The 27236-nt window shown below is 43.5% G+C and overlaps 2 protein-coding genes across 2 annotated transcripts; one reads left to right on the plus strand and one right to left on the minus strand.

The window, feature by feature from the left end:
• Positions 1-558: 558 nt before the first annotated feature.
• Positions 559-9896, minus strand: LOC135530372 (uncharacterized). Its single transcript, XM_064958703.1, has 5 exons — positions 9634-9896; positions 6882-7211; positions 6219-6347; positions 4077-4126; positions 559-2431 (listed from the first exon to the last, which is right to left on the minus strand). The coding sequence occupies exons 1-5, from the start codon at positions 9713-9715 to the stop codon at positions 2030-2032; spliced, it is 993 nt and encodes a 330-aa protein (XP_064814775.1). The 5' UTR covers positions 9716-9896; the 3' UTR covers positions 559-2029.
• A 3813-nt stretch (positions 9897-13709) lies between these two features.
• On the plus strand, positions 13710-26844 carry LOC135530373 (splicing factor U2AF 35 kDa subunit-like). The gene is made up of 8 exons (XM_064958704.1): positions 13710-13801; positions 14417-14504; positions 18673-18739; positions 21591-21640; positions 23461-23559; positions 23753-23886; positions 24516-24608; positions 26496-26844. The coding sequence occupies exons 1-8, from the start codon at positions 13758-13760 to the stop codon at positions 26653-26655; spliced, it is 735 nt and encodes a 244-aa protein (XP_064814776.1). The 5' UTR covers positions 13710-13757; the 3' UTR covers positions 26656-26844.
• The last annotated feature ends 392 nt before the right edge of the window (positions 26845-27236 follow it).

A 27236-nucleotide genomic window follows, 5' to 3' on the forward strand; every position in this document is an offset into this window, starting at 1 on the left:
TCACAGTAATATATCAGGGTGACAGTCACAGTAATATATCAGTGACAGTCACAGTAATAAATCAGGGTGACAGTCACAGTAATATATCAGTGACAGTCACAGTAATATATCAGTGACAGTCACAGTAATATATCAGTGACAGTCACAGTAATATATCAGGGTGACAGTCACAGTAATATATAGTAGTCAGAGTGACAGTCACAGTAATATATCAGTGACAGTCACAGTAATATATCAGAGTGACAGTCACAGTAATATATCAGAGTGACAGTCACAGTAATATATCAGGGTGAAGGTCACAGTAATATATCAGGGTGACGGTCACAGTAATATATCAGGGTGACAGTCACAGTAATAAATCAGGGTGACAGTCACAGTAATATATCAGTGACAGTCACAGTAATATATCAGGGTGACAGTCACAGTAATATATCAGGGTGACAGTCACAGTAATAAATCAGGGTGACAGTCACAGTAATATATCAGTGACAGTCACAGTAATATATCAGTAATATATCAGTGACAGTCACAGTAATATATCAGGGTGACAGTCACAGTAATATATCAGTGACAGTCACAGTAATATATCAGAGTGACAGTCACAGTAATATATCAGGGTGACAGTCACAGTAATATATCAGGGTGACAGTCACAGTAATATATCAGTGACAGTCACAGTAATATATCAGTGACAGTCACAGTAATATATCAGGGTGACAGTCACAGTAATATATCAGTGACAGTCACAGTAATAAATCAGAGGGACAGTCACAGTAATATATCAGAGTGACAGTCACAGTAATATATCAGGGTGACAGTCACAGTAATATATCAGGGTGACGGTCACAGTAATATATCAGGGTGACGGTCACAGTAATATATCAGGGTGACAGTCACAGTAATAATATCAGGGTGACAGTCACAGTAATATATCAGGGTGACGGTCACAGTAATATATCAGGGTGACAGTCACAGTAATATATCAGGGTGACAGTCACAGTAATAAATCAGGGTGACAGTCACAGTAATATATCAGGGTGACAGTCACAGTAATATATCAGGGTGACAGTCACAGTAATATATCAGGGTGACAGTCACAGTAATATATCAGAGGGACAGTCACAGTAATATATCAGAGTGACAGTCACAGTAATATATCAGGGTGACAGTCACAGTAGGAACATGCGTACAACCCATAAAGCAACAGTACACCCATCATCAATACTTCAAATGTTTTATTTAATATTTATTTAACTAGGCAAGTCAGTTAAGAACGCATTCTTATTTACAATGATGGCCTAGGAACAGTGGGTTCACTGCCTTGTTCAGGGGCAGAACAACCGATTTTGACCTGGTCAGCTCTGGGATTTGATCTAGCAACCTTTCGGTTACTGACCCAACGCAAGGCTAGCTGCCGCCCCAATAAACAATCTGCAGTTTTAAACCGGAAAATGTACAATTATTCATGTAATTCTAACACTCAGACTCATCCTCTGGCTTAAAAACAGATGTCCCAACACTCGCAGTATGGTAGCTCAATGTGAGGTACACTCATAGAAAAAAAGGGTTCCATAAGGGTTTTACGGCTGTCCCCATAGGAGAACCCTTTTTGGTTCCAGGTAGAACTCTTTTGGATTCCAGACCCCTCTGTGGAAAGGGTTCTTCATGGAACCCAGAAGGGTTCTACCTGGAACCAAAGGGGGTTCTCCAAAGGGTTCTCTTATGAGGACAGACAAATAACCCTTTTTGGTTGATGATAGCACCTAGTTGTGTGTCACAGTCTGGTTGAGTGGCAAGAAACGGAAGAGAAAAAATACAGCTCAATCAAAAGCGTCTAACCTATAGCAGACGATTTGACACACCCATTCCTTTCCGCACACCCACTACTTCCCCTTTGACACACCCACTCGCCCATACTCCGGTCGCCATTTTGGGACGCAGCGACCCCCTTCTCGTAATCAGGGAGAAACAAAGACCAGTAGGACTGTGCCCCTCTGGGAAGAGGAGTTTTACTTCCTGGTTCCAGGGCTCAGGACACTCGTATGGCTGCGTACTCTGAGCCCTCTACCCGAGGCTGTGCAGGGCGTGCAGCGGCTCGAGGCTTTACCTGATGGTTTAGCGCTGCGTACATGATATCACTCTCTTCCTCTTTCTCCTTCCCGTTGCTATAGGTATTGTCCGTGTCCACCGGGACAGCTACCTGATTGGCTGCAGCTTGGCCGGGTGCCGGATGAGTGCGACGTGGGCCCCTGGCAGGTGCATTGTCATAGATACAGTCCGGCTGTGGGGTGGGCTGGGCTTGTGCCTGGGCTTGGGGCCGGGGCTGGGGTTGGGGCCGGTCCTGGGATTGGTGGGATCGGATGCTTCCTCTGTGGTGGGATTGTGGGTTGGGTCGTGGGAATGCTTGCTGGGTCATTGGTATAGCCATATACTGCAACAACAAGTAAGTTACTTTAATACTCTGTGTATTTGCAACCCCCACCCTTAATTATAGTGGGCCACACCTGTGTCAGGACGTTGCCCTGTTGGGTGAGGTTTATGACCCCCCCCCCCCCAGTATGGTAACATCAAAAGGTTGGGGAATTTAACAATATTTCTGTAATCCAACCAATTGAAAGTACTTAAAGAACATGTCAGATCAGTTGTTGTCTGGGACATTATTACTGATGACAGGACAACATAAATTGTATCTTGAAAGTCTACACATTCTCGTCTAGACATTAGATTCACATGGAATTGTTGTGCAATTTAAATGTTTAAATATGAAACTGTGTGTGAGAATATTAAATGTAATTTTAGCCTTCTAAATGAGAGAATTGTTTTCAAGTAATTTTATTCTCACTCAGTGGCCACGCCCAAGTGAAAAGACATTGGTTGGAGAGGGATGAAACACGCCAGTATAAAGCCCCCGTGACCTAATTCATGTCAGACTAAGCAAACCCCAGTGTGAGCTGTGGTTGCGAATGGCTGAATATTCACTCTACATAACGAAATTTACATGAGACAAGATCATGTGGAGGTGACGATCACCACGCTGGAAGGAGGAATTTCGACTAGACCAGCCAGAATACAGCACGAGCTGATTATGGCAACTTGGTATGAACTTTGAACTCCTATTCACTATAGAATAAGTGAGAAATTCTGTACATCAACTTATCAGCTGCAGCTGTAAACGTACGTGGCCTAGGAAAGGACAGATGATCTCCTGAGAACGACAGACTTCAACGTATCCACTCTACAACACTACGACCAGAAAGATTCTTCAAAGGACAATGGCAATATCTGCTGGGCAAACCAGTCTTCCATCTTCAAACCATCTATCGAAGCGCAGCTCAGTGTAAATATATATCTTGCATTTTCAATTTCCGAATGGATGATTATTAGAATGCATAAGATTCTATATTTACGGTAGCATAGCTTCTCAAGGTTCGATAGAGACCCAATCCCTTTTGTCCCTCAGTTATCCCGCTCTTTCATTCAAACGCAACCTCCTTTCTTTGGGTAACCAGCTGTCATATCGGTTTCATCCGCTAGGGACTTTTGCTTTTATGACATGATTAGTAATTAATGAATGATCTATCCTGTGTATATGTAATTCTGTGTGATTATTTAGGTATTTAGTAAATAAATAAGCCACATTTTTATTGCTGATTCAACTTGTTAGCCAGGGTTCGTGCAGATAACCAAGAATTTTACGACGTTCAGATGAGACTAAATAAGGTGAATAATTGACTGCTATTGATTATAAAAGATCTTCAGATCTTTAAGAGTTTATTCGGAAAAGAGCAACTCTATAAACACTCTTCCGTGGTGCCCCAGGTTATTAACGAGTTAATTGTTGCATGGTTTAATTCAATCACGCAATCAAACGTTAGGGTAATCGATTTGATAAAATAGCCTGTCATATAATTGAATCAGTCAGAGACACAACACCTGGGACTGACAGACAAGGAGTGCACCAAAAGACTCCACCATGTTACATACTGTAAACACATTAAAGACCATCCAGAATCTGTACTAATAGTACTGATACAGGACTAAATGAAAGTTAGATGTGTAGTGTATATCTGTTTGACCTGGTTCTCTGTTTGGTCCTCTTTCCTTGACTTCCTGGCCGGACAGGCACCTGCAATTTCAAGGGAATCATGAACAAAACATTGAAATGAAAAGTCATGTCCCAGAAATAAATGTCTGTGTTAATGTGCTATGGTCATCATCAGTCTGTATTAATGTTCTATGGTCATCAGTCTGTATTAATGTACTATGGTCATCAGTCTGTATTAATGTGCTATGGTCATCATTAGTCTGTATTAATGTGCTATGGCCATCATTAGTCTGTATTGATGTGCTATGGCCATCATTAGTCTGTATTAATGTGCTATGGTCATCATTAAACAAACACAGTCAATAACACAATAGAAAAAAAAGAAAGTCTATATACAGTGTGTGCAAATGGGGTGAGGAGGTAAGGCAATAAATAAGCCATAGTAGCGACATAATTACAATTTAGCAAATTAACACTTGAGTGATAGATGAGCAGATGATGTGCAAGTAGAAATACTGGTCTGCAAAAGAGCAGAAAAGTAAATAAAAACAATATGGGGATGAGGTAGGTAGATTGGTAGATTGGGTGGGCTATTTACAGATGGGCTATGTACAGCTGCAGCGATCGGTTAGCTGCTCAGATAGCTGATGTTTAAAGTTAGTGAGGGAAATACAAGTCTCCAGCATCAGCGATTTTTGCAATTCGTTCCAGTCATTGGCAGCAGAGAACTGGAAGGCGGCCAAAGGAGGTGTTTGCTTTGGGGATGACCAGTGAGATATACCTACTGGAGCGCGTGCTACGGGTGGGTGTTGTTATCGTGACCAGTGAGCTGAGCTAAGGCGGAGCTTTACCTAGCATAGACTTGTAGATGACCTGGAGCCAGTGGGTCTGGCGATGAATATGTAGCGAGGGCCAGCCGACTACAGCATACTGGTCGCAGTGGTGGGTGGTATAAGGGGCTTTGGTAGCAAAACGGATGGCACTGTGATAGACTGCATCCAGTTTGCTGAGTAGAGTATTGGAAGCTATTTTGTAAATGACATCCCCGAAGTCGAGGATCGGTAGGATAGTCAGTTTTACGAGGGTATGTTTGTTTGCGAAATAGGAAGCCGATTCCAGATTTGATTTTGGGTTGGAGATGTTTAATATGAGTCTGGAAGGAGACTTTACTGTCGAGTCAGACGATGTCCACATATTCTAAGATATTCTAAGTCAGAACCGTCCAGATTAGTGATGCTAGCCGGGCAGGCGGGTGCAGGCAGCGAACGGTTGAAAAGCATGCATTTGGTTTTACTGGCGTTTAAGAGCAGTTGGAGGCCACGGAAGGAGAGTTCTATGGCATTGAAGCTCGTTTGGAGGTTAGTTAACACAGTGTCCAAAGAAGGGCCAGATGTATACAGAATGGTGTCGTCTGCGTAGAGGTGAATCAGGGAATCACCAGAAGCAAGAGTGACATTGTTGATATATACAGAGAAGAGAGTCGGCCCGAGAATTGAACCCTGTGGTACCCCCATAGAGACTGCCAGAGGTCCGGAAAACAGGCCCTCTGACTTGGCACACTGAACTCTGTCTGCGAAGTAGTTGGTGAACCAGGCAAAGCAGTCATTTGAGGAACCAAGGCTGTTGAGTCTGCCGATAAGAATATGGTGATTGACAGAGTCGAAAGCCTTGGCCAGGTCGATGAAGACGGCTGCACAGTACTGTCTTTTATCGATGGCAGTTATGATATCGTTTAGTACCTTGAGCGTGGCTGAGGTGCACCCGTGACCAGCTCGGAAACCGGATTGCACAGCGGAGAAGGTACGGTGGAATTCGCAATGGTCAGTGATCTGTTAATTAGCTTGGCTTTCGAAGACTTTAGAAAGGCAGGGAAGGATGGATATAGGTCTATAACAGTTTGGGTCTAGAGTGTCACCCCCTTTGAAGAGTGGGATGACCATGGCAGCTTTCCGATCTTTAGGGATCTCAGACGATACGAAAGAGAGATTGAACAGACTGGTAATAGGGGTTGCAACAATGGCGGCGGTTAATTTTAGAAAGAGAGGGTCCAGATTGTCTAGCCCAGATGATTTGTATGGGTCCAGGTTTTACAGCTCTTTCAGAGCATCTGCTATGTGGATTTGGGTGATCATTAGTCTGTATTAATATACTAAGGAAATCGTGAGCATCTTACCTTTACAACCACGCATTGAGAGCATGGATATGGTTATCACCACGATGACAAACACCATAATCCCAGCCGAGGAGTAAACATAAGGCCACACCCACTCCAGGAAACTGTCACTCTGACTCACTGTACTGTCTATAAGAAAAAGAGGCCTGATTTCCACTATGAACAAGGAGGAAATGTCCCCCCCACCCCACATTTGAATTTATAAAAGCTATCGGCCAAAAAATATACAAATACAGGAAATTAGTTAACAGCAAAATAATTCTGCCTAATTACACACATGCAGACACACATATTTTAAATCAAAATGACGCTCCTGAAAAGGAGGTTTGACTCGACATGGATACTAGGTTACTAGTGTTAACTGGCTGTTAGGGTGTTACTGGTTACCACAGTGTTTCAGAGCTCGGTGTGACATAGCATTGTGTTGTGGTGTGCCTTGATGTACATTCATACTGCAGCACCTTTATGCCCTGTGCGCAATGCATGCTAAGCTATGAAGAGTCAAAATATCCTCTTTCTGGTTGTTTCATTCTTCTGATGCACATATGTGGTGTCCTCAACACTCTCTGAAATGTATACAAATTGGGACCCGGTCAGGGAGGCTATTGCTAATGTAATATTGTTATTGTTTGATGTGTATTTCAAACTAAAGAAATTGCTTACCTGAGACAGTAACATTGATAGAATGACTCACAGAGGCTCCATTTAATGCACACCTGTACAGACCTACATCGTATATGGAAATGCTGGTGAAGACCAGAAATGAGATCCCTGTAGTGTTTGTCAAACTGGTCCACTGTGTTTGAAAGATAGTTGTTGTGTTGACAGGATTGCAGTTGTTTGATTCATCAACCTTACACCATAGTGATGGTGGTGGTGGTGAGTTGGAACAGAAAGCAATAGAACAGTTAATCTTCAATTGTTGCCCAGGTGAAGCTTTCCATACTGTGTTCCGTACCACTCCAATCTCTGGGAAACAATCAGAATCATGACCTGCAAAGAATTCAAATTAAGTAAGTCACTGCCTGACCAATAGGTCCCCATAAGATCACCCATCACCTCTATATCAAGTCATTCACACACACACACACACACACACACACACACACACACACACACACACACACACACACACACACACACACACACACACACACACACACACACACACACACACACAAAGATTGCAATAATGGTTACATGGATAGGCCTTAAACTTTCTTTAGCTGGATCCTAGGTGGTGGGAAAAAACATGTTTTACTAAGATGAGAGGTGATTAAAGATTGCAGACAGGTGAAGGAGATTTTCCCCTTCATCAGAATTTTCCCTTGGTATCAGTGACAGTGACATGTTCATGACTAATCGAAGGGGGATACACACAGAGAGATTAAAAAAAAGGACAAAACACATTTCACATCCTGAAGAGTTGGAACTCAATTAGCATAAAACAATGGGACTACAGGTTCTAGGGAACTGAGATTCAACTCCACCTGCATGTATTCAGTGCTGCATCCTGTCTCAGACTAAATAGGACCAGCTCATATCATACCATGGGGGAACGTATCACAAACCTAAAGTCTTTCAGACTCCATAACCATCACTGAGGAACTGAGTATATCCAAAATGGTCTCAGTTTAACTCAGTATAACTGACCATCAATGACATGCTGAATGTCAATTAGTGGCAAGGAGTGTCAGACTTCCCAGTATCAATGAGAGGACAGTAGAGGTGACAACACGATAGCATCATATACAACTTTACTGTAGGGCTACCACACAATGGCACACAACTCGATTATACCTTCTGACCACACAGGAAAGCCACAGTAGAGCTATAATAAAGATTCACTATGCAGAAATCGTTCTGCTCTTTCCTGGTTGCTAAAATTCTAATAGTTAGTCTAATTTCAGTTTATGTGACAAAAAAAAGCAAGTACAGTGTAGAGAATCATCGTACCATCTAAACCACTATGAAATATATTTTCCATAACCAAAAATATTGTATTTTCAGCTGTTTGAAGCTGGTGTACAAAACCGAAAGTGCAAGACTCAAAAAACTAAACTTAAAAATATGGAGCATAGAAATACCGCACATAGAACAAATCTATCGCTTATTAGACTTGCTTTCAATGACAATGACAGCTCTATAACTCACATTTCTATGTGAATTTTGTTGGGTCGCCCAAAAAGTGACATATCACAGCTTTAAAAGAGACCACAGGTATGTTCACACAGAGAGATCTGACAGATATAGTTTGACTCATTGTGGTTAACAAAAAGCTGCTGAGGAAAAATAGAGCCTATATTTTCATAATTATCAAGTTATAATAAGTTAATATAACAGTGGACAGCAGGTAGTCTATGTCTTGTTTTGCACGCTTTGTACAAAATAATAAAATGCAGCACTACAGGTGATTTCTTAACTTAGCTCTTTATTAGCTAGCTACAACTGGCATGTTCACGTATCGCCAACCAGGATCAACTGACCATCACCCAACCAACTGGGTGGTCTTAACCAATCATAGCACAGTATGATACAGTGGTAAAATGCATCCAATTATAATGCAGTATGTTTACACATATGAATATTACAGTCTAGCAGCTAAGAGCGTTGGGCCAGTAACTGAAAGGTTGCTAGTTCGAATCCCCGAGCCGACTCGGTAAAATGATTTGTCGATGTGTCCTTGAGCAAGGCACCTATCCCTAATTGCTCCTGTTAGTAGCTCTGGATAAGAGCGTCTGCTAAATCACAAAAAAAAGTATAATATAAATTAACTCATGATTGTTGTTGTTGAAATCATATAAATTAAAATACATGACACTAGTATTGGTATAACTGAGATGTGCCAAAAAAAAACAATTCCAGCTGGGTATCAGTAAGCAACATTATCTCTGTAATGTGTAATTATAAAATATTGATGTTGTTGATGGATTCAAAATGCCATTGTGAAATGTGGAGTATTTGCTATTCAGCGGAAACAAAATGGAAGCCAGAAGAGCGATTTGTTTCAACAACAACAACTGGAAAACAGCGAGAAGAACATGAACAACATAAATGATTAATCTTTAGGGAGGAAGATCGGGAAGAAATTAAGATGACTTTGAACAAATTTTCCTACCCCGCTAATCTATTATTTTAAGTCCCTTCATCTTTTTCTAGAACAGGATATATTTGTTCTGTCATTGAGCTCTCACACACAAATAAAAATAACTGTTTTTTTGCCAGGATGACAAAAACTGGAAGTCTTTAATGTGAGGATGACATTTCAGATATTTACAAAAATGTTCACTCAAAGAGAGTTGTTCTTTTATTTACCAGCAACACTTCTCTTACTGTGTGTTGAAACTGAATCAACCACAATACGCTGTAGTTTAATCACATACAAAAAGTTTTTTTCCCCCTGGGTCTAACTTACCATTGGCATCCCGGTGGAAGAGAAGCACAGCCAGGATGGTGAGAGGTAGGCTGGTCCAGGACCAGCAGTCAGGGGGCCCCATGGTGACTTGTAGCCCCCGGCCTTCTACAATCAACAGGTTACACCAGGGGTGGTTTAGGAAGACAGCCACAGCATTGGTAGATGATCATCTCTCTGTGTGTTTGTGTGTGTGTAAGAGTGAGTGAAATACACTGTCTGTTTTTCTCTCTCTCTCTCTCTCTCTCTCTCTGTCTCTCTCTCTCTCTCTCTCTCTCTCTCTCTCTCTCTCTCTCTCTCTCTCTCTCTCTCTCTCTCTCTCTCTCTCTCTCTCTCTCTCTCTCTCTCTCTCTCTCTCTCTCTCTCTCTCTCTCTCTCTCTCTCTGTCTCTCTCTCTCTCTCTCTCTCTCTCTCTCTCTCTCTCTCTCTCTCTGTCTGTTGTCTCTCTCTCTCTCTCTCGCTCTCTGTCTCTCTCTCTCTCTCTCTCTCTCTCTCTCTCTCTCTCTCTCTCTCTCTCTCTCTCTCTCTCTCTCTCTGTCTCTCTCTCTCTCTCTCTCTCTCTCTCTCTCTCTCTCTCTCTCTCTCTCTCTCTCTCTCTCTCTCTCTCTCTCTCTCTCTCTCTCTCTCTCTCTGTCTCTCTCTCTCTCTCTCTCTCTCTCTCTGTCTCTCTCTCTCTCTCTCTCTCTCTCTCTCTCTCTCTCTCTCTCTCTCTCTCTCTCTCTCTCTCTCTCTCTCTCTCTCTCTCTCTCTCTCTCTCTCTGTCTCTCTCTCTCTCTCTCTCTGTCTCTCTCTCTCTCTCTCTCTCTCTCTCTGTCTCTCTCTCTCTCTCTCTCTCTCTCTCTCTCTCTCTCTCTCTCTCTCTCTCTCTCTCTCTCTCTCTCTCTCTCTCTCTCTCTCTCTCTCTCTCTCTCTCTCTCTCTGTCTCTCTCTCTCTCTCTGTCTCTCTCTCTCTCTCTCTCTCTCTCTCTCTGTTGTCTCTCTCTCTCTCTCTCTCTCTCTCTCTCTCTCTCTCTCTCTCTCTCTCTCTCTCTCTCTGTCTCTCTCTCTCTCGCTCTCTCTCTTCCTCAATTTTAAACGTCTCTCACATCAGTCTTAACACAGCCCAGCATCATAGTGTCTCCGTCACTGCACAAGTGTTTGTGGTAACATTTCTTCCGTTTTACTTCCTTCACCTACTCTCTCTTTCACTCTTTCTCTCCCTCCCCATGTGCTTCATCCTCTCTCATCTATATAAAGTTGGCTGTGGTGATCACTATAGATGAGATTAGGTTTATTAGTCACATGCACAAGGTTGCAGATGTAACAGCAGGGTACAGTGACATTCTTCAGCTCTGAGCTCCAACAGTGCTGGTCAAAGAGAAGTGGATGAAACAATAATAATAATAATATATACATATTTACAACTGTAACAATTATATATGTCCATTGGGGGGTGGGGGCAGGGTAAACGTCCGTTGGGGGGGACACAGGGGTAGCAGGTGGCTATTCATCAGCCTGATGGTCTGGTGGTAGAAGTCTGACAGTTTTTGCCATGATGTACCTATACTGCCCACGTCTGAGTGATGGAAGCAGGGAGAACAGGTCGTGGCTCGGGTGGCTAAGGTCGTCTTATCACATACGACACCTGGTGTTGTAGGTGTCCTGGAGGGCAGGCAGCGTACACCCAATGGTGCGTTCGGCTGAGCGTACCACCTTCTGTAGAGCCTTGCAGGCTGTGATCTCGACGACAGTATGCTCTCGATGGTGCTCCTGTAGAACACTGTGATGGCCCTCGGGAACAGGCAGGATTTCTTCAGCCTCTGAGAGTCTCTGTCGTGCCTTCTTCACCACGGTGTCAGTGTGGTTTGAAGAGTCGCTGTCGTGATTTCACCACGGTGTCAGTGTGGGTTGAAGAGTCGCTGTTGTGCTTTCTTCACCACGGTGTCAGTGTGGTTTGAAGAGTCGCTGTCGTGATTTCACCACGGTGTCAGTGTGGTTTGAAGAGTCGCTGTCGTGATTTCACCACGGTGTCAGTGTGGGTTGAAGAGTCACTGTCGTGCTTTCTTCACCACGGTGTCAGTGTGGGTTGAAGAGTCACTGCTGTGCCTTCTTAACCAGGGTGTCCGTGTGGGTTGAAGAGTCACTGCTGTGCCTTCTTCACCAGGGTGTCCGTGTGGGTTGAAGAGTCACTGCTGTGCCTTCTTCACCAGGGTGTCCATGTGGGTTGAAGAGTCACTGTCGTGATTTCACCACGGTGTCAGTGTGGTTTGAAGAGTCGCTGTCGTGATTTCACCACGGTGTCAGTGTAGGTTGAAGAGTCTCTGTCGTGCCTTCTTCACCAGGGTGTCCATGTGGGTTGAAGAGTCACTGTCGTGCCTTCTTCACCACGGTGTCCATGTGGGTTGAAGAGTCTCTGTTTTGCCTTCTTCACCAGGGTGTCCATGTGGGTTAAAGAGTCACTGCTGTGCCTTCTTCACCAGGGTGTCCGTGTGGGTTGAAGACTCTCTGTCGTGCCTTCTTCACCACGGTGTCCGTGTGGGTTGAAGACTCTCTGTCGTGCCTACTTCACCAGGGTGTCCATGTGGGTTGAAGAGTCTCTGTTTTGCCTTCTTCACCAGGGTGTCCATGTGGGTTGAAGAGTCTCTGTTTTGCCTTCTTCACCAGGGTGTCCATGTGGGTTAAAGAGTCACTGCTGTGCCTTCTTCACCAGGGTGTCCATGTGGGTTGAAGAGTCTCTGTTTTGCCTTCTTCACCAGGGTGTCCATGTGGGTTGAAGAGTCGCTGTCGTGCCTTCTTCACCAGGGTGTCCATGTGGGTTAAAGAGTCTCTGTTTTGCCTTCTTCACCAGGGTGTCCATGTGGGTTAAAGAGTCACTGCTGTGCCTTCTTCACCAGGGTGTCCATGTGGGTTGAAGAGTCTCTGTTTTGCCTTCTTCACCAGGGTGTCCATGTGGGTTGAAGAGTCGCTGTCGTGCCTTCTTCACCAGGGTGTCAGTGTGGTTTGAAGAGTCACTGCTGTGCCTTCTTCACCACGGTGTCCGTGTGGGTTGAAGAGTCACTGCTGTGCCTTCTTCACCACGGTGTCCATGTGGGTTAAAGAGTCACTGCTGTGCCTTCTTCACCAGGGTGTCCATGTGGGTTGAAGAGTCACTGCTGTGCCTTCTTCACCAGGGTGTCCGTGTGGGTTGAAGACTCTCTGTCGTGCCTACTTCACCAAGGTGTCAGTGTGGTTAGACCATTTCAGTTCCTCTGAGATGTGTACGCCGAGGAACTTAAATCTTCTTGACTCCCTTCACGGTGGCCCTGTTACTATAAATCCGCTATGATCATGAACAGATAGATGCAGGATGTGTGACTGGTTATACAGTGAATGAAACAAATGTACATTACAGTAGGCTAAAGTGATACACATTAGAGTAGGCTAAAGTGATACACATTATAGTGGGCTAAAGTTAAACACATTATAGTGGGCTAAAGTTAAGCACATTATAGTGGGCTAAAGTTAAGCACATTATAGTGGGCTAAAGTTAAGCACATTATAGTGGGCTAAAGTGATACACATTACAGTAGGCTAAAGTGATACACATTACAGTAGGCTTAATATCTCATACAATATCTGTCAGATCTCTCTGTGTGAACATACACATAGTCTCTAATATAACCCTGCTGTGGCTTTTCTGTGTGATTGGAGGGTAATACTGAGTCATGTGCCAACATTGTGTGGTGGCTTTAGGATCTAGGCTGTCGTTGTTTTGTCAGCTCTACTATCCTCTCATTGAATGATACTAGGAAGTCTGAAACCCCTTACTACTAATTTACATTATGAATGGACGTTATACAATAAAGTAATCTTCTTAAAGTAAAACTTCTTTCCTTCTTCTTCTTCTTCATTCAGCGTAGCATACAGGCAGAGATTTTCTACAGGGCCCTAAAACAGATGAAAGGGCTTTAGTTATCATAATCTTTGGCCCTATTCATGAAATCAAAATGGATGCAATTGCGCCCCCATGAGAGTATTAAGGGGAAAAAACAGACAAGATTAGAGCGTATGCAAACGACAATGACGAAGAGCACAGCTTTTGCCTCTGTCAAAAAAGCGGCAAGTGTCGAATACATGACGTAGAGCACCATTTAGTTGACAAACCGAAGATGGCGGAGTACCTGGCCTCCATTTTCGGAACAGAGAAAGACAAGTAGGTTATTTCGTCTTTTTGTGAAACTGCTGAAATAATAATGCTAATAAAATGGCTATTCTGTAGAACGTGCACGTTTTAACCCAAAAAGCTACCAGGTTACTTACAAATACGACTGCTACTGCACCCGTTGCTTTTCATTCAGACTTGTGTGGCTAGCTAGCGTAGCTTCCTGACTATACTGTAGAAGGCTAGTTAACTTGCTTGAATGGAGGAGGCGGCGGCTTGGTTTGAAAATGCGGCATGTGCTGCGTCGCGTCAGTATCCCTCCAAATCGGCCAGACTAAGCTAAATCAGTCTTTATTTTCTAGATCAATTTAGTATCAAATGTTTTACGAGTCAGTAGCTAAATAGTTTGCTAGTTAGTATAACCTCAAAGTTTGGTTTGCTAAGCTAATCTGCAGCTAACTAGCGTGCTACTGTAGCTAGCTAACTCTTTAGCATTGTCTCGAGACGACTCCAGTGGCTAGGTTGGCTACTGCACAAGTATACACCGAATCATGTTTTTGTTTTCCACTGTAGCTAGCTAGATGCAGCAACAAACCTATACAAAGCGAACACTAACCTAGCCATTTATCAACATCTAATTTGTTTACTTTCTTGTCCATGTTCAAGGGTCAATTGTTCATTCTACTTTAAAATTGGAGCGTGCAGACATGGGGACCGCTGCTCTAGGTTGCACAACAAGCCAACTTTCAGCCAGGTAAGCGTACTTCTATGTCTTGAATATGATTCGCTAGCTAGGGGTTTATGGCAAGCAATTGCCCGATGCGTGTGATATTGTCCACTAGAATGTATCGGGACTTCCTTAGGTTTCTTTGTTAGCTAGCTCGCGTTACTGATTATACTCACATTTGATTGTTTACTTGTTTGTGTGGAGATTGGACTTAACCTTGTGTAGGATCAAATAATCATTAATGAATTACTGAAACATGCAGTGTTGTCAATCAGCCCTAATTCCATTCACGTGTGCAATGTTGCTTCCATGTTCCAATGGGCCTAGGTACATACTGCAATAGCATCATGTGGAAGAACAGGTTGCTGAGCAGATGTAAAGTAGACCTAAATGTTTACCGATCTGTTTCCACTAACCCTGTGCACGTTTGCATTTCAGATTCCACGATTGGCTTACCTACAGAAGTGTGTGTGTATATAACATTGTGTTCTGTTGCCTTTCAGAGAACCTGCATTATGATTGATGAGGATAGGCTTGTCAGCATGTCAATGCTTCTCAGTCAATATTTATCATCAGAAGAGAAGCAACTGCTGTTGGTAGGGTGACCACATTTTTAAAATACCCAAATGCGGGACAACAGGATGATTTGCGAGACGTAGGCTATACTGTCCCACGAACGTGAATACATTTTTTTTGCAGCTGCACCAGGGTAATGGAAGCGCATGAAGCCTACTCTTTTTTTCCGGGCTCGCACAAAATTTGGTGACCAAAAAAAAGAGACCATGTGTGGCTGTTATGAAAATCAGGGAATATTTGGCCAAGGAACCATTTCTGGTTTGTCAGAGAATTTAATACAGTTAGGAAGGAAGACTTAAAATGGGATTGAGTGAAGTAGCAGCAATTACGTTGAATGAGCAACTGAGTACGGAGTGCCTTACAAGTGTGACAAAATTACCTTCTGTCAGTCTAATATTTACTCTTGTAGCTATTCATCAAAGCAAACTTTTTGTAAGTAGTTTACTCCCTGTCAGCAGCAAATCCCAAAAGGATTTGACATGTGATTTTGGTTGACAATATGACACTGGCCTCAGTCTCGTCTTGCTCTGTGCAGAATATCAGAGATCCTCAACGATTGGAGAAGTGTTCAACGTTACCAGTACCACGGCCTTACAATATATCTTGTCAAAAGTGTAACATGACTACAAAAGAGACGGTTAAGAATATAAATTCTCATCAAATGAACTGGAAATCTGACTTAAATACAGACATCTAACTTTTTTGTAAATTAGTGGTGTTTTTAATTGAATTTAAATGTGGGAGTGTCCTGCACAATCCGGGATATGTGGTCACCCTAGCCACTGGTAGGCTAACGCTGATTATGGTATGCATGATGCAATGGCAGATGGCACAACCTTTATGAAATGTAGTGTTATCCTGAATGGTATATATTTTCCTCCAACCTGGGTCTTTTGACTATGCTCACATGGACATGCGGCCAACCTGCTCCCATCATATAGACGGCTTGCCTGGCTCTTTGGTAGACATTTGATAGACACGGTGGCAGCTCAATTCCCCTGTCCTTGTGCTTCATTAAACAGCTCAGCCACTTCATATCGAAAGGCTCAATCTGACCTAACCCTCGGTCTCCCAACTCAGGATAGTTGTGCTTGGCCCTATGCGAACCATGAGAAACAAAACAAAGCTTTCTATCAGTAGACTGATTGGATGATCCTCCTCTACCAGAGCATGTGGGCGGAGTTGAGCCGGTCAGAAATCCCGCTCATGGAGTGGTGCTTGCGCGGCGATCCACGTCCTTTCCAATTGCTCCGCTAAAAAAACGCTCTGCAGACACAGAAGAAAAAACACAGCCGCTCCATTCATTTAAATCACAATTTAACAAATAATCCTATAAAAATTGAGAGCTCCTTGAAAGAGGTAATATGCCAGACCTATTGAGCCAAAATCAATTATGGCATATTGTATAGATAATAGAACCAAAATTAACAAAACTTAGTTTATAAATACTTTGCTACAATAACACTCTTAGCTAGCTGCCCACCTCGTTCCTTTCTGTTAGCATGTGCACGTAGTAAGTTCCCCATCATGCTTTCGGGATTTCTTTCAGATTCCAAAATGATAATTTTTTGGTGTAATTTTTGTACCGCCTTTTTGTCCCTGATTTCGTGTTCCCTATTTTTGTCTCGTCGCTGCCATTCCCCAACGAGCTCGGGAGAGGTGAAGGTCGAGTCGTGCGTCCTCCGAAACATGACCCGCCAAGCCGTGCTTTTTCACACCCGCTCGCTTAATACGGAAGCCAGGCGCACCAATTTGTTGGAGGAAACCCCGTTCTACTGATGACCGAAGTCGGCATGCAGGCGCCTGGTCTGCCACGAGTCACGAGCACGATGAGCCAAGTAAAGCCCCCCCCCCCCTGGCCAAACCCTCCCCTAACCCAGATGACGCTGGGCCAATTGTACACCACCATATGGGACTCCCAGACATGGCCGGTTGTGACACGACCGGTTGTGACACAGCCTCACTGCGATGCAGTGCCTTAGACCCAGGAAGCCACCAAAATGATTCTTTAGTTGTGGACACTACATCACCGCAGTCTCTCTTGGTCCTTCTCGTCTTTGTAAGTCACCTTGATTTATTTATTTTTTGATGACAGTAACTAAAGCAAGGGGCTATAGCAGCACACAGGTAGACTACAAATGCATGCTGGGCTTTGCGTGCCCTGAGCTCGGGAAGTGAGCGCTATTGGAATCGGGCGAGAAGGCTGACGCTCCAGCCTTTGGAAACTCGCTGCACGCTCCAGTCAAATTGAGCTCGCTCTGTTCACATTCTGTCCTCTACCCCAACTTCTCTGAAATACAGCCCATAGATTCTAAGGAGAGATTTGACTCCTAAGTCGGTAAACACAATAGTGTATTTACGTCAATAATCAGGGACCTAGACTCATTTGGAATTTACACAAATTTAATGATTTATCTCTTGTATTCTTGTCATCCCGGCAGACCATCTTGATTCAAAACATCTACCGTAACCCCCAAAACAGTGCACAGACGGCCGACGCCTCTCGCTGTAAGTCCAAAGATCTGTTAGCCTCAGGGGTTCAGAAATCCCTCCTTTCCCCCCCTCCTGCTCTCCATATGTAGGTCACGTAGCAGCCGAGCTGTGAGGGACTGCCTCACCTCTGTTAGCAGGGAACCCAACATTACAGTACCTCTCTCACACTTCGGCTACTGTAACTGCTCCTCCCAGTCCCCACCCCGAATGGCAAACAATTACTATCAGATAAATAAACTGGATACTCCTCAATCTCTTTTGTATCGTCAAATATTTCTGTTTCCTCTGCCTCAGTCTTTGCCCTCTTATACACATTCTCTCGGCCACTCAAAACAAAAACATATTCCATAATGCTATAGGCCATATTGACCAATTTAAATCCCAAACTACCTTGAGTACAAGTCTTATAATTGGGTAGACCTAGTTGCAACCATCCACTGTGTGAGCAGTACCCAGTGTTGAGCCCTGTCTTACTAGAGCTGACGCCTTTCCTCTCACACCGGTAGGTATGGCTGTGGACTCTCACAGGAGACTGTCTGGGCCACGGTTCTGTTCTCTTCTGATGACTGACTTTCCAAACAAGGACCTCAGAACTAGCCAAACACCTCCCTCCCGCCATAGCCCAGAGATGGCTTCACATGTGCTTACTTAGATGACTTTTGTACTGTGGCCTATTCACAAACAGCTATTTCCTTTGGGAAAAATGTGTTGGATTGAATGATCAACACATGAATATACCAGAGTCCTTGCTACTTCTCCAGTAACACTTGTCAGTAATGTCTCTTTACCCGGCATTACTTTGATCCGTTCTGAGTTCCTTGTGATTTGCAGCCTCCTGTGAAGCCCTGGCAGAGACGTCTGTGGTCAGGAGACACGCCGTTTCCTTCTCTTTCAGCATTTCAGATCACACCATGCACTCTGTGGTTCAGAGCAGAATTCCATAGAGGGGACTAATGAAGCTAGTTATGGCTTCAAATGTGTCCATTGAGGAAGTATTAGCTGACCCAGTGTGTTCTCTTCAGGGCCTGTTGTAAGGAGCATGATACTTTATCTAATTTAACTTTCTTCCCCCAAAACCCCATTTCTGCTTGACATGTATCACAAAAATGTACGTTTTGTATTTCAGACCATTGCCCTGTTGAACATTTACCGTAACCCTCAAAACACTGCCCAGTCTGCCGATGGTATACGCTGTAAGTTCCCCCTACATTTGCAAGGCCCTGCGGCATGGACTGTTCATTATATACACCAGATAACTATAATATCTACCTACCTACACTGCAACAACGCCTCTTATATACAGTTATCTGGTCTACACCTACCTACACTACAACAACGCCTCTATTATACTGTTATCTGGTCTACACCTACCTACACTACAACAACACCTCTATATTATACTGTTATCTGGTCTACACCTACCTACACTACAACACCACCTCCATTATACTATACTGTTATATGGTGTACACCTACCTACACCACAACACCACCTCTATATGGGGCGGCAGGGTAGCCTAGTGGTTAGAGCGTATACTATACTGTTACTGTGTAACCTACACTACAAAGGTTGCAAGTTCAAATCCTTGAGCTAACAAAGTACAAATCTGTTATCGTTCTGCCCCTGAACAGGCAGTTAACTATACTGTTATCTGTTCCTAGGCCGTCATTGAAAATAAGTTATTTGTTCTTAACTGTTATCTTGCCTAGTAAAATACTGTTAGGTAAAATACAACAAAATAAAAAAACCTTAACATTATAATATTTATCTGGTGTACACACCTACCTACACTACTGTTAACACCACCTATACTATCCATTATACTATACTGTTATCTGGTGTACACCTACCTACACTACAACAACACCTCTATACTATACTGTTATCTGGTGTACACCTACCTACACTACAACACCACCTCTACAACACACCTCCATATATACTGTTATACCTATACTGTGTTATCTGGTGTACACCTACCTACACTACACAACAACACCTCTATACTATACTGTTATCTGGTGTACACCTACCTACTATACTATACTGTTATCTGGTGTACACCTACCTACACTATTATATTATACTGTTATCTGGTGTACACCTACCTACACTACAACACACACCTGTTATCTGGTGTACATTACATACACCTCTATATATACTGTTATCTGGTGTACACCTACCTACACTACAACAACACCTCTATACTATACTGTTATCTGGTGTACACCTACCTACACTACAACACCCCCATTATACTATACTGTTATCTGGTGTACACCTACCTACACCACAACACCACCTCTATACTATACTGTTATCTGGTGTACACCTACCTACACTACAACAACACTATACTATACTGTTATCTGGTGTACACCTACCTACACTACAACACCACCTCCATTATACTATACTGTTATCTGGTGTACACCTACCTACACTACAACAACACTCTATACTATACTGTTATCATTACCACAACAACACCTCTATACTATACAGTTATCTGGTGTACACCTACCTACACTACAACACCTCTATTATATTATACTGTTATCTGGTGTACACCTACCTACACTACAACACCACCTCTATATTATACTGTTATCTGGTGTACACCTACCTACACTACAACACCTCTATTATATTATACTGTTATCTGGTGTACACCTACCTACACTACAACACCACCTCTACACCTACTACACTACAACACCACCTCTATACTATACTGTTATCTGGTGTACACCTACCTACACTACAACACCACCTCTATACTATACTGTTATCTGGTGTACACCTACCTACACTACAACACCACCTCTATATTATACTGTTATCTGGTGTACACCTACCTACACTACAACAACACCCCCATTTGCCAGGAAACAGTAGCAATACCTTAGATTTTTTTCCCTGGGAAACATTTAGTTTGTTTTTAGTAGCCTGGACCTGAATTCAATGTGCCCAGACAACGCCCAGATGCTATTATATTCCTATTAGCTGAATCCAAACATGTACACTGACATCCCTGGAGGCATCACTGATGTGGGCCTGGTGTGATGGGCTCAGTGTGGATAGCTTTCCCCATGGCACACAATAATGCTGTTGCTTATGTGAAATATAAATTAAGTAGTGTTTGCGTCATGGAGAAGGCCAGAGACCCCCTCTGACTGGCAAGATATCAGCTACATATTTACCTAGCCATTATATTGCTTCTTGCATGAGGGTCATTCAGTTTAATACCAAGACCACAGGGGGAAATGTGGAGCCGCCTGTCCGGTCCTTCAGGTTGAACGTTATGGGTAAATACTCCTGAAATGCAGTGAATGGTTCTGTTTTTCTAGACTTTCAACTTCTAAAATTGACTAGTTTGCATGCATTTCTTGCTCATACTAGCTTCGTCGGCACTCATTTTCAGCACCAGCCAGCTCCACTGTCATACTAGCTTCGTCGGCACTCATTTTCAGCACCAGCCAGCTCCACTGTCATACTAGCTTCGTCGGCACTCATTTTCAGCACCAGCCAGCTCCACTGTCATACTAGCTTCGTCGGCACTCATTTTCAGCACCAGCCAGCTCCACTGTCATACTAGCTTCGTCTGCACTCATCTTCAGCACCAGCCAGCTCCACTGCCAGTGTTCTCAAACGCCGTCATTGGAGCTGGCTGGTGCTGAGACACTGTCATTAAGGTTGTTGTTCCAAAGTGGTGTCATCTTAATGTATCCTCGAACTTGGCTTAATTGATACAAATCTAATAGATCACTGGCCTGATTTACTAAGCTGTTGCACCATTGTAATGTTTATCTGGGGATTTCCAAGGGGGATGAATTAACCGGGAGTTAAAATGGTGGCTATAGGACATGTGTGAAACGTACACAAAGTTAACTTGTATGTTAGTTTCATGGTTCAGCTTGGTATGTTGTCTATATATTCTCATAAGTTGTTGGATGTGAAATTGCACTGATGCAGATGCTTAGTGACTCTGCCTCCGCCGCCTGGCTGCTTTCTGACTGGTTATTTGTTCATGGTTTTAGGTGCCGTCAGCGATGTGGAAATGCAAGAGCACTATGACGAGTTCTTTGAGGTGAGTGACCTCGGCACGAGATACTTGTGATGTTTCACCTCATCTCTGCCAAACCTGCCGGTTGTGCACCGTATCAACCTCCTCTCTCCCATTTACTTTTCACAACAGGATCAATACTGCTGTGCCAATATTGTCCCTGTTCACTGACGTGAAAGGGGCAGTATTTGTACAGTAGAGGATATGTAGTTGTGTAATGGAAAAGACCCTCAGTGAGTCTTGTCAGCCATGTAGAAACCATGGGTATGTTCCACATTGCAGCTGACTTTGAAGACGAGACGTAACTGATGTACAAATCGTCTTGTATCATAAATAACTACTCAATAATATTTGTAGATTACTCGGTCACAATTTACCCATAATACACCATGGTTTTGATGCCCTCACACAGGGCCTGTCAGTGCATTATGTCATTGGTTTGACCTGCGGGGATGACCTGTCCTAGAGTATTAATAGAATCATGTTGGTGTTGTTTCCAAGAGCAGACTGTTTACTGCTGCTGCTTACAACGCATTTAAAGAAAAGAGTCTATATAGACTAGTGGGTCTCTAGATAGTCTAATGATTAAAGGATCTAGTTATTAATTGGATCTCTAAATAAAGTGTTGGTTTCATGAGCTGAAATTTAAAAAATCCCATGAATGAACCACACGCACAAATTTCTCTACAATTGTGTACAATTTCGTTTGCATCCCCGTTAGTGAGTATTTCTCCTTTGCCAAGATAATCCATCCACCTGACTGGTGTGGTATATCAACAAGCTGATTAAACAGCACGATCATTACACAGATGCACCTTGTGCTGGTGACAAAAGGCCACTCTAAAATGTGCAGTTTTGTCACTCAACACAATGCCACAGATGTCTCAAGTTGAGGGAGTGTGCAGTAGGCATGCTGACTGCAGAAGATGTCCACCAGAGCTGTTGCCATAGAATTGAATGTTAATATCTCTCATTAGCCACCACTAATATCGTTTTAGAGAATTTGGCAGTACTTCCAATCGCAGACCACGTGTATGAGGTCGTGTGGGTGAGCGGTTTGCTGATGTCAGCGTTGTGAAAAGAGTTCCCTATGGTAGTGTTATGGTATGGGCAGACATAAGCTACGGACTACTAACACAATTGCATTTTATCCATTGCAATTTGAATACACAGCGATACGTGATAAGATCCTGAGGCCCATTGTCGTGCCATTCATCCACCGACATCACCTCGTGTTTCAGCATAATGCACTACCCAATGTCACAAGAAGCTGTACACAATTCCTGGAAGCTGACAGTGTCCCACTTCTTCCATGGTTTGCATACTCACCCGACATGTCACCCGTTCAGCATGTTTGGGATGCTCTGGATTGACGTGTACGACAGCGTGTTCCAGTTCCCGCCAATATCCAGAAACTTTGCACAGTCATTGACGAGGAGTGGATCAACATTCCTCAGGCCATAATTAACAGCGTGATCAACTCTATGCGAAGGAGATGTCGCGCTGCATGAGGCAAATAGTGTTCACCCCAGATACTGACTGGTTTTCTGATCCACGCCCTACCTTTTTTTTAAGGTATCTGTGACCAACAGATGCATATCTGTATTCCCAGTCATGTGAAATCCATAGATTAGGGCCTAATGACTTTATTTCAATGACTGATTTCCTTATGTGAACTGTAACTCAGTAAAATCTTTGAAATTGTTGCATTTTTATATTTTTGTTCAGTGTAGTTCTTAGTGGATCTTTTAAAGTGGGTCTCCATGGTGCTGCTTTACTTATCAATCAGTGTTTGTTTTGTCACACATGACCCTAACCCCATCTTCTGACCCTAACCCCTACAGGAAGTCTTCACAGAGATGGAGGAGAAGTACGGAGAGGTGGAGGAGATGAACGTGTGTGACAACCTTGGCGACCACCTGGTCGGCAACGTCTATGTGAAGGTGAGGGTCAGAGATCCCATGTCAGCCATGTTAAATTCTCCCTGCATCCATCTTCAGTGTGATTGCGTTAACCTGTCTGGAGAAACAGGAGAAAGTCCTGTTTTTTATAGTAGCTCGTCTTTGGGTTCATCGACCTTCATCGGAGCATAACTCTGTCTAAAACATGGCCTCTCCTCTCTCTCTCTGTGTGTAGTTCCGTCGGGAAGAGGATGCGGAGAAAGCGGTGATGGACCTGAACAACCGCTGGTTCAACGGTCAGCCTGTCCACTCAGAGCTCTCCCCCGTCACTGACTTCAGGGAAGCCTGCTGTCGGCAGTATGAGATGGGGTCAGTGTCCATCTCTCTTTCTGATGAATGTCTGTACACTGCTGTGTGTGTGACAGTCGGTGTACCTGCAACAATAACCAGACGCCTTGTTTCACCACTGCATTCCACCATATTGTTACAGTTCCACCGTGTAATCAGTAGTCCTAAAACTATTTTCAACGTAAACCATTTACACCAAACACAAAACTTTTTACACCCGGAAACTAGAGTTTCTATTGGACAAATTCAGAATCCTCCCTGTTTTGTTCCATGTTCTTCCTAATGAATACACCCTTGGCTTGAGGCTTAAGTTGCCACCTCTTATCCGACAGGGAGAATGTAGTCTTGTTTCCCTACAGCATATAACTATATAACTCCGGCTGTGTTGGGAAATGGCATCCTATTCCCTATGGGCCCTGGTCAAAGTAGTGCACTATATAGGGTGTCATTTGGGATGGTGCCTCAAGTGTTTTTCCATTGGAACACCCATTGCTTGCTTACAGGCTCCAGTTGAACTGTTTGGCTATCAAAGCCTCTGCTTTGGAGTGTAGGGTGGTAAAGGTGATAGTCAGTGGATACAGGTGGAGATTGGAAAAGCTTTTCTCACACGCGGTAACAGTATTAACCCCCTGCTTGCCTACCATCCACAGAGAGTGCACCAGAGGAGGCTTCTGCAACTTCATGCACCTGAAACCCATCTCCAGGGAACTCCGTCGGGACCTGTATGGACGCCGCAGAAAAGGGTAGGACACATTCTAGGGAATGTTTGTATTCCAGGAAGACCTTGTTCTGTGTCACGGTGAACATTTGACTGTTTCCATGGGATTGAATGGTGAAGCATCCAATACTGTACTTGGCAGTGGTGTAAAGTACTTAAGTAAAAAATACTTTAAAGTACTACTTAAGTCGTTTTTTGGGGGGGTATCTGTACTTTACTATTTGTATTTGATTGCTTTGACTTTTACTCTACCACATTCCTAAAGAAAATGATGTACCGTAATTTCCGGACTATAAGCCACTACTTTATTCCCACACTTTGAACCTCGCGGTTTATACAACGACGCGGCTAATTTATGGATTTTTCCCGCTTTCACAAGATTCATGCCGCCAAAAAACTGAGCACCGTCACATAATGTGACGTCAATCGAGCGCGCTCAAACTTCCCATCATTCTGATTACGGTAGTCATTTCGTCACCCTCGTCATGGCAAAGACACAGAGAAATGCATATGATGCAGCTTTCAAGTTGAAGGCGATCGATCTGGTTGTTGGAAAAGGAAATAGAGCTGCTGCATGGGAGCTTGGCCTTAATGAGTCGATGATAAGATGTTGGAAACAGCAGCGTGAGGAACTGACTCGGTGCAAAAAGACAACAAAAGCTTTTAGAGGGAAGAAAGCAGATGGCCCAAAGTATTTGCAGCCTCTCGACATCAGTGTAAATCATGCATTTAAGGTGGCGCTCCTTGTTCAGTGGGAGGCTTGGATGACAAGTGGGGAGAAATCCTTCACTAACACGGGCCGCAGGCGAAGAGCATCTTATGGTCAAGTCTGCCAGTGGGTCCTGACAGCGTGGAGCATTGTCAAAAAATCCACTATCATCAACGGGTTTCGAAAGGCTGGACTGCTGCGTGTTGAAGGGGCAGCATGAGCTCAGCGGGGTATTTGCCTCCGGATGAAAGTGACGAGCGACAATGAAAACGATCCAACATTGGATGAAGCAATTCTGAGGCTATTCAACTCCGACACTGAAGGAGATGACTTCAGTGGTTTCAGTGCACAGGAGGAGGAAGATGGTGACCAATGACTTTCTTGGTAGGCTACTGTTTTAATTTTTGTTACAAGCCGTGTTTCGTTAAAGCCTATTTATTTTTGTTACAAGCCGTGTTTCGTTTAAAGGCTGTGTAAAGTTAATTTGTTTCAATGTACCGGTAGGCACCTGCGGCTTATAGACATGTGCAAGTTATTTATGTACAAAATACATATTTTTTTTTATAATTCAGTGGGTGCGCTTTATATTCAGGTGCGCTTAATAGTCCAGCAATTACGGTACTATTTCCTAATGATATTTTCCTTGACACCGAAAGGTACTCGTTCCGTTTTTAATGCTTAACAGGACAGGAAAATTGTCTAAATCACGCAAAGAGAACATCCCTGGTCATTCCTAGTGCATTTGATCTGGCGGACTCACTAAACACATGCTTTGTTTGTAAATGATGCCCGAGTGTTGGCGTGTGCCCGTCTATTCGTAAATGTAAAATAAAAATAAATAAAAAAACGTGCCGTCTGGTTTGCTTAATATAAGGAATTTTAAATTATTTATACTTTTTCTTTTGATACTTATGTATATTTTAGCAATTTACATTTACTTTTGATAATTATATTTAAAACCAAGTACTTTTAGACTATTACTCAAGTAGGATTTTGCTGTGTGGCTTTCACTTTTACTTGAGTCATTTTCTATTAAGGTATCTTCAACTTGAACTCAAGTATGACAATTGGGTACTTCCCCACCACTGGTACTTCTGTAGTTGACTAAAGTAAAAGCCTCATTTTTAGTTGAGGTTTTTGAGTATTCTGTAGGCTGGTTAAGTTGTGTGCTGTGGTTCAAGCATTTTATTTCTCCCTTTCTAGCAAAGGAGGAGGAGGAGGAGGACACCGCTCTCGCTCGCGATCCCGGGAAAGGCGTTCTCGCTCCCGAGACCGTGGCCGTGGTGGCGATGGTGGAAGAGGTGGCGGACGAGACCGCGAGAAACGGAGGTCCAGGGACCGGGAACGTTCTGGAAGGTTTTAAGATGATCCAAGACCTAATTATCCCCCTCTTCCAACCCCTTGTCCCGCTCCTCCTACCTCTCTCTCCCGTGATGAAAAAATGTGTGTAACATGTTGGAATCCTCGTTAATTTCATTTCTTTTATCCCTTTTTTTAAAGACACAAATACAAGCTTCCGTTGCTTTCTCAATAAAACAGACTTTGTAGTGATTCTCTGCTGTGTCCTCTTTCATTGCTGCAGTTGGTTGGTGTTGGAGTTACGATCTAGCAGGGATAAGACTGGGTGAAAGGGTTTACTGCCCGGGCCAGGGCTCTCCAACCATGTTCCTGGAGCGATACCCTCCTGATGGTTTTCGCTCCAACCCCAGTTGTAACTAACAGCTTATCAACCCAGAGGATGGTAGCGCTCCAAGAGCAGTGTTAGAGAGCCCTGGTATAGGCAATGAGCTTAAGAGATCCCTCTGCATTTATCACACGTTTGAATGTAATGTATGCAAGTGTGGCCGATGTGAAATGGCTGGCTAGTTAGCGGTGGTGCGCGCTAACAGTGTTTCAGTCGGTGATGTCACTCGCTCTGAGACATAGATGTATAGTTTCCGTCCC

Source organism: Oncorhynchus masou, unplaced genomic scaffold (assembly GCF_036934945.1).
Source record: "Oncorhynchus masou masou isolate Uvic2021 unplaced genomic scaffold, UVic_Omas_1.1 unplaced_scaffold_1327, whole genome shotgun sequence".
NCBI lineage: Eukaryota > Metazoa > Chordata > Actinopteri > Salmoniformes > Salmonidae > Oncorhynchus > Oncorhynchus masou.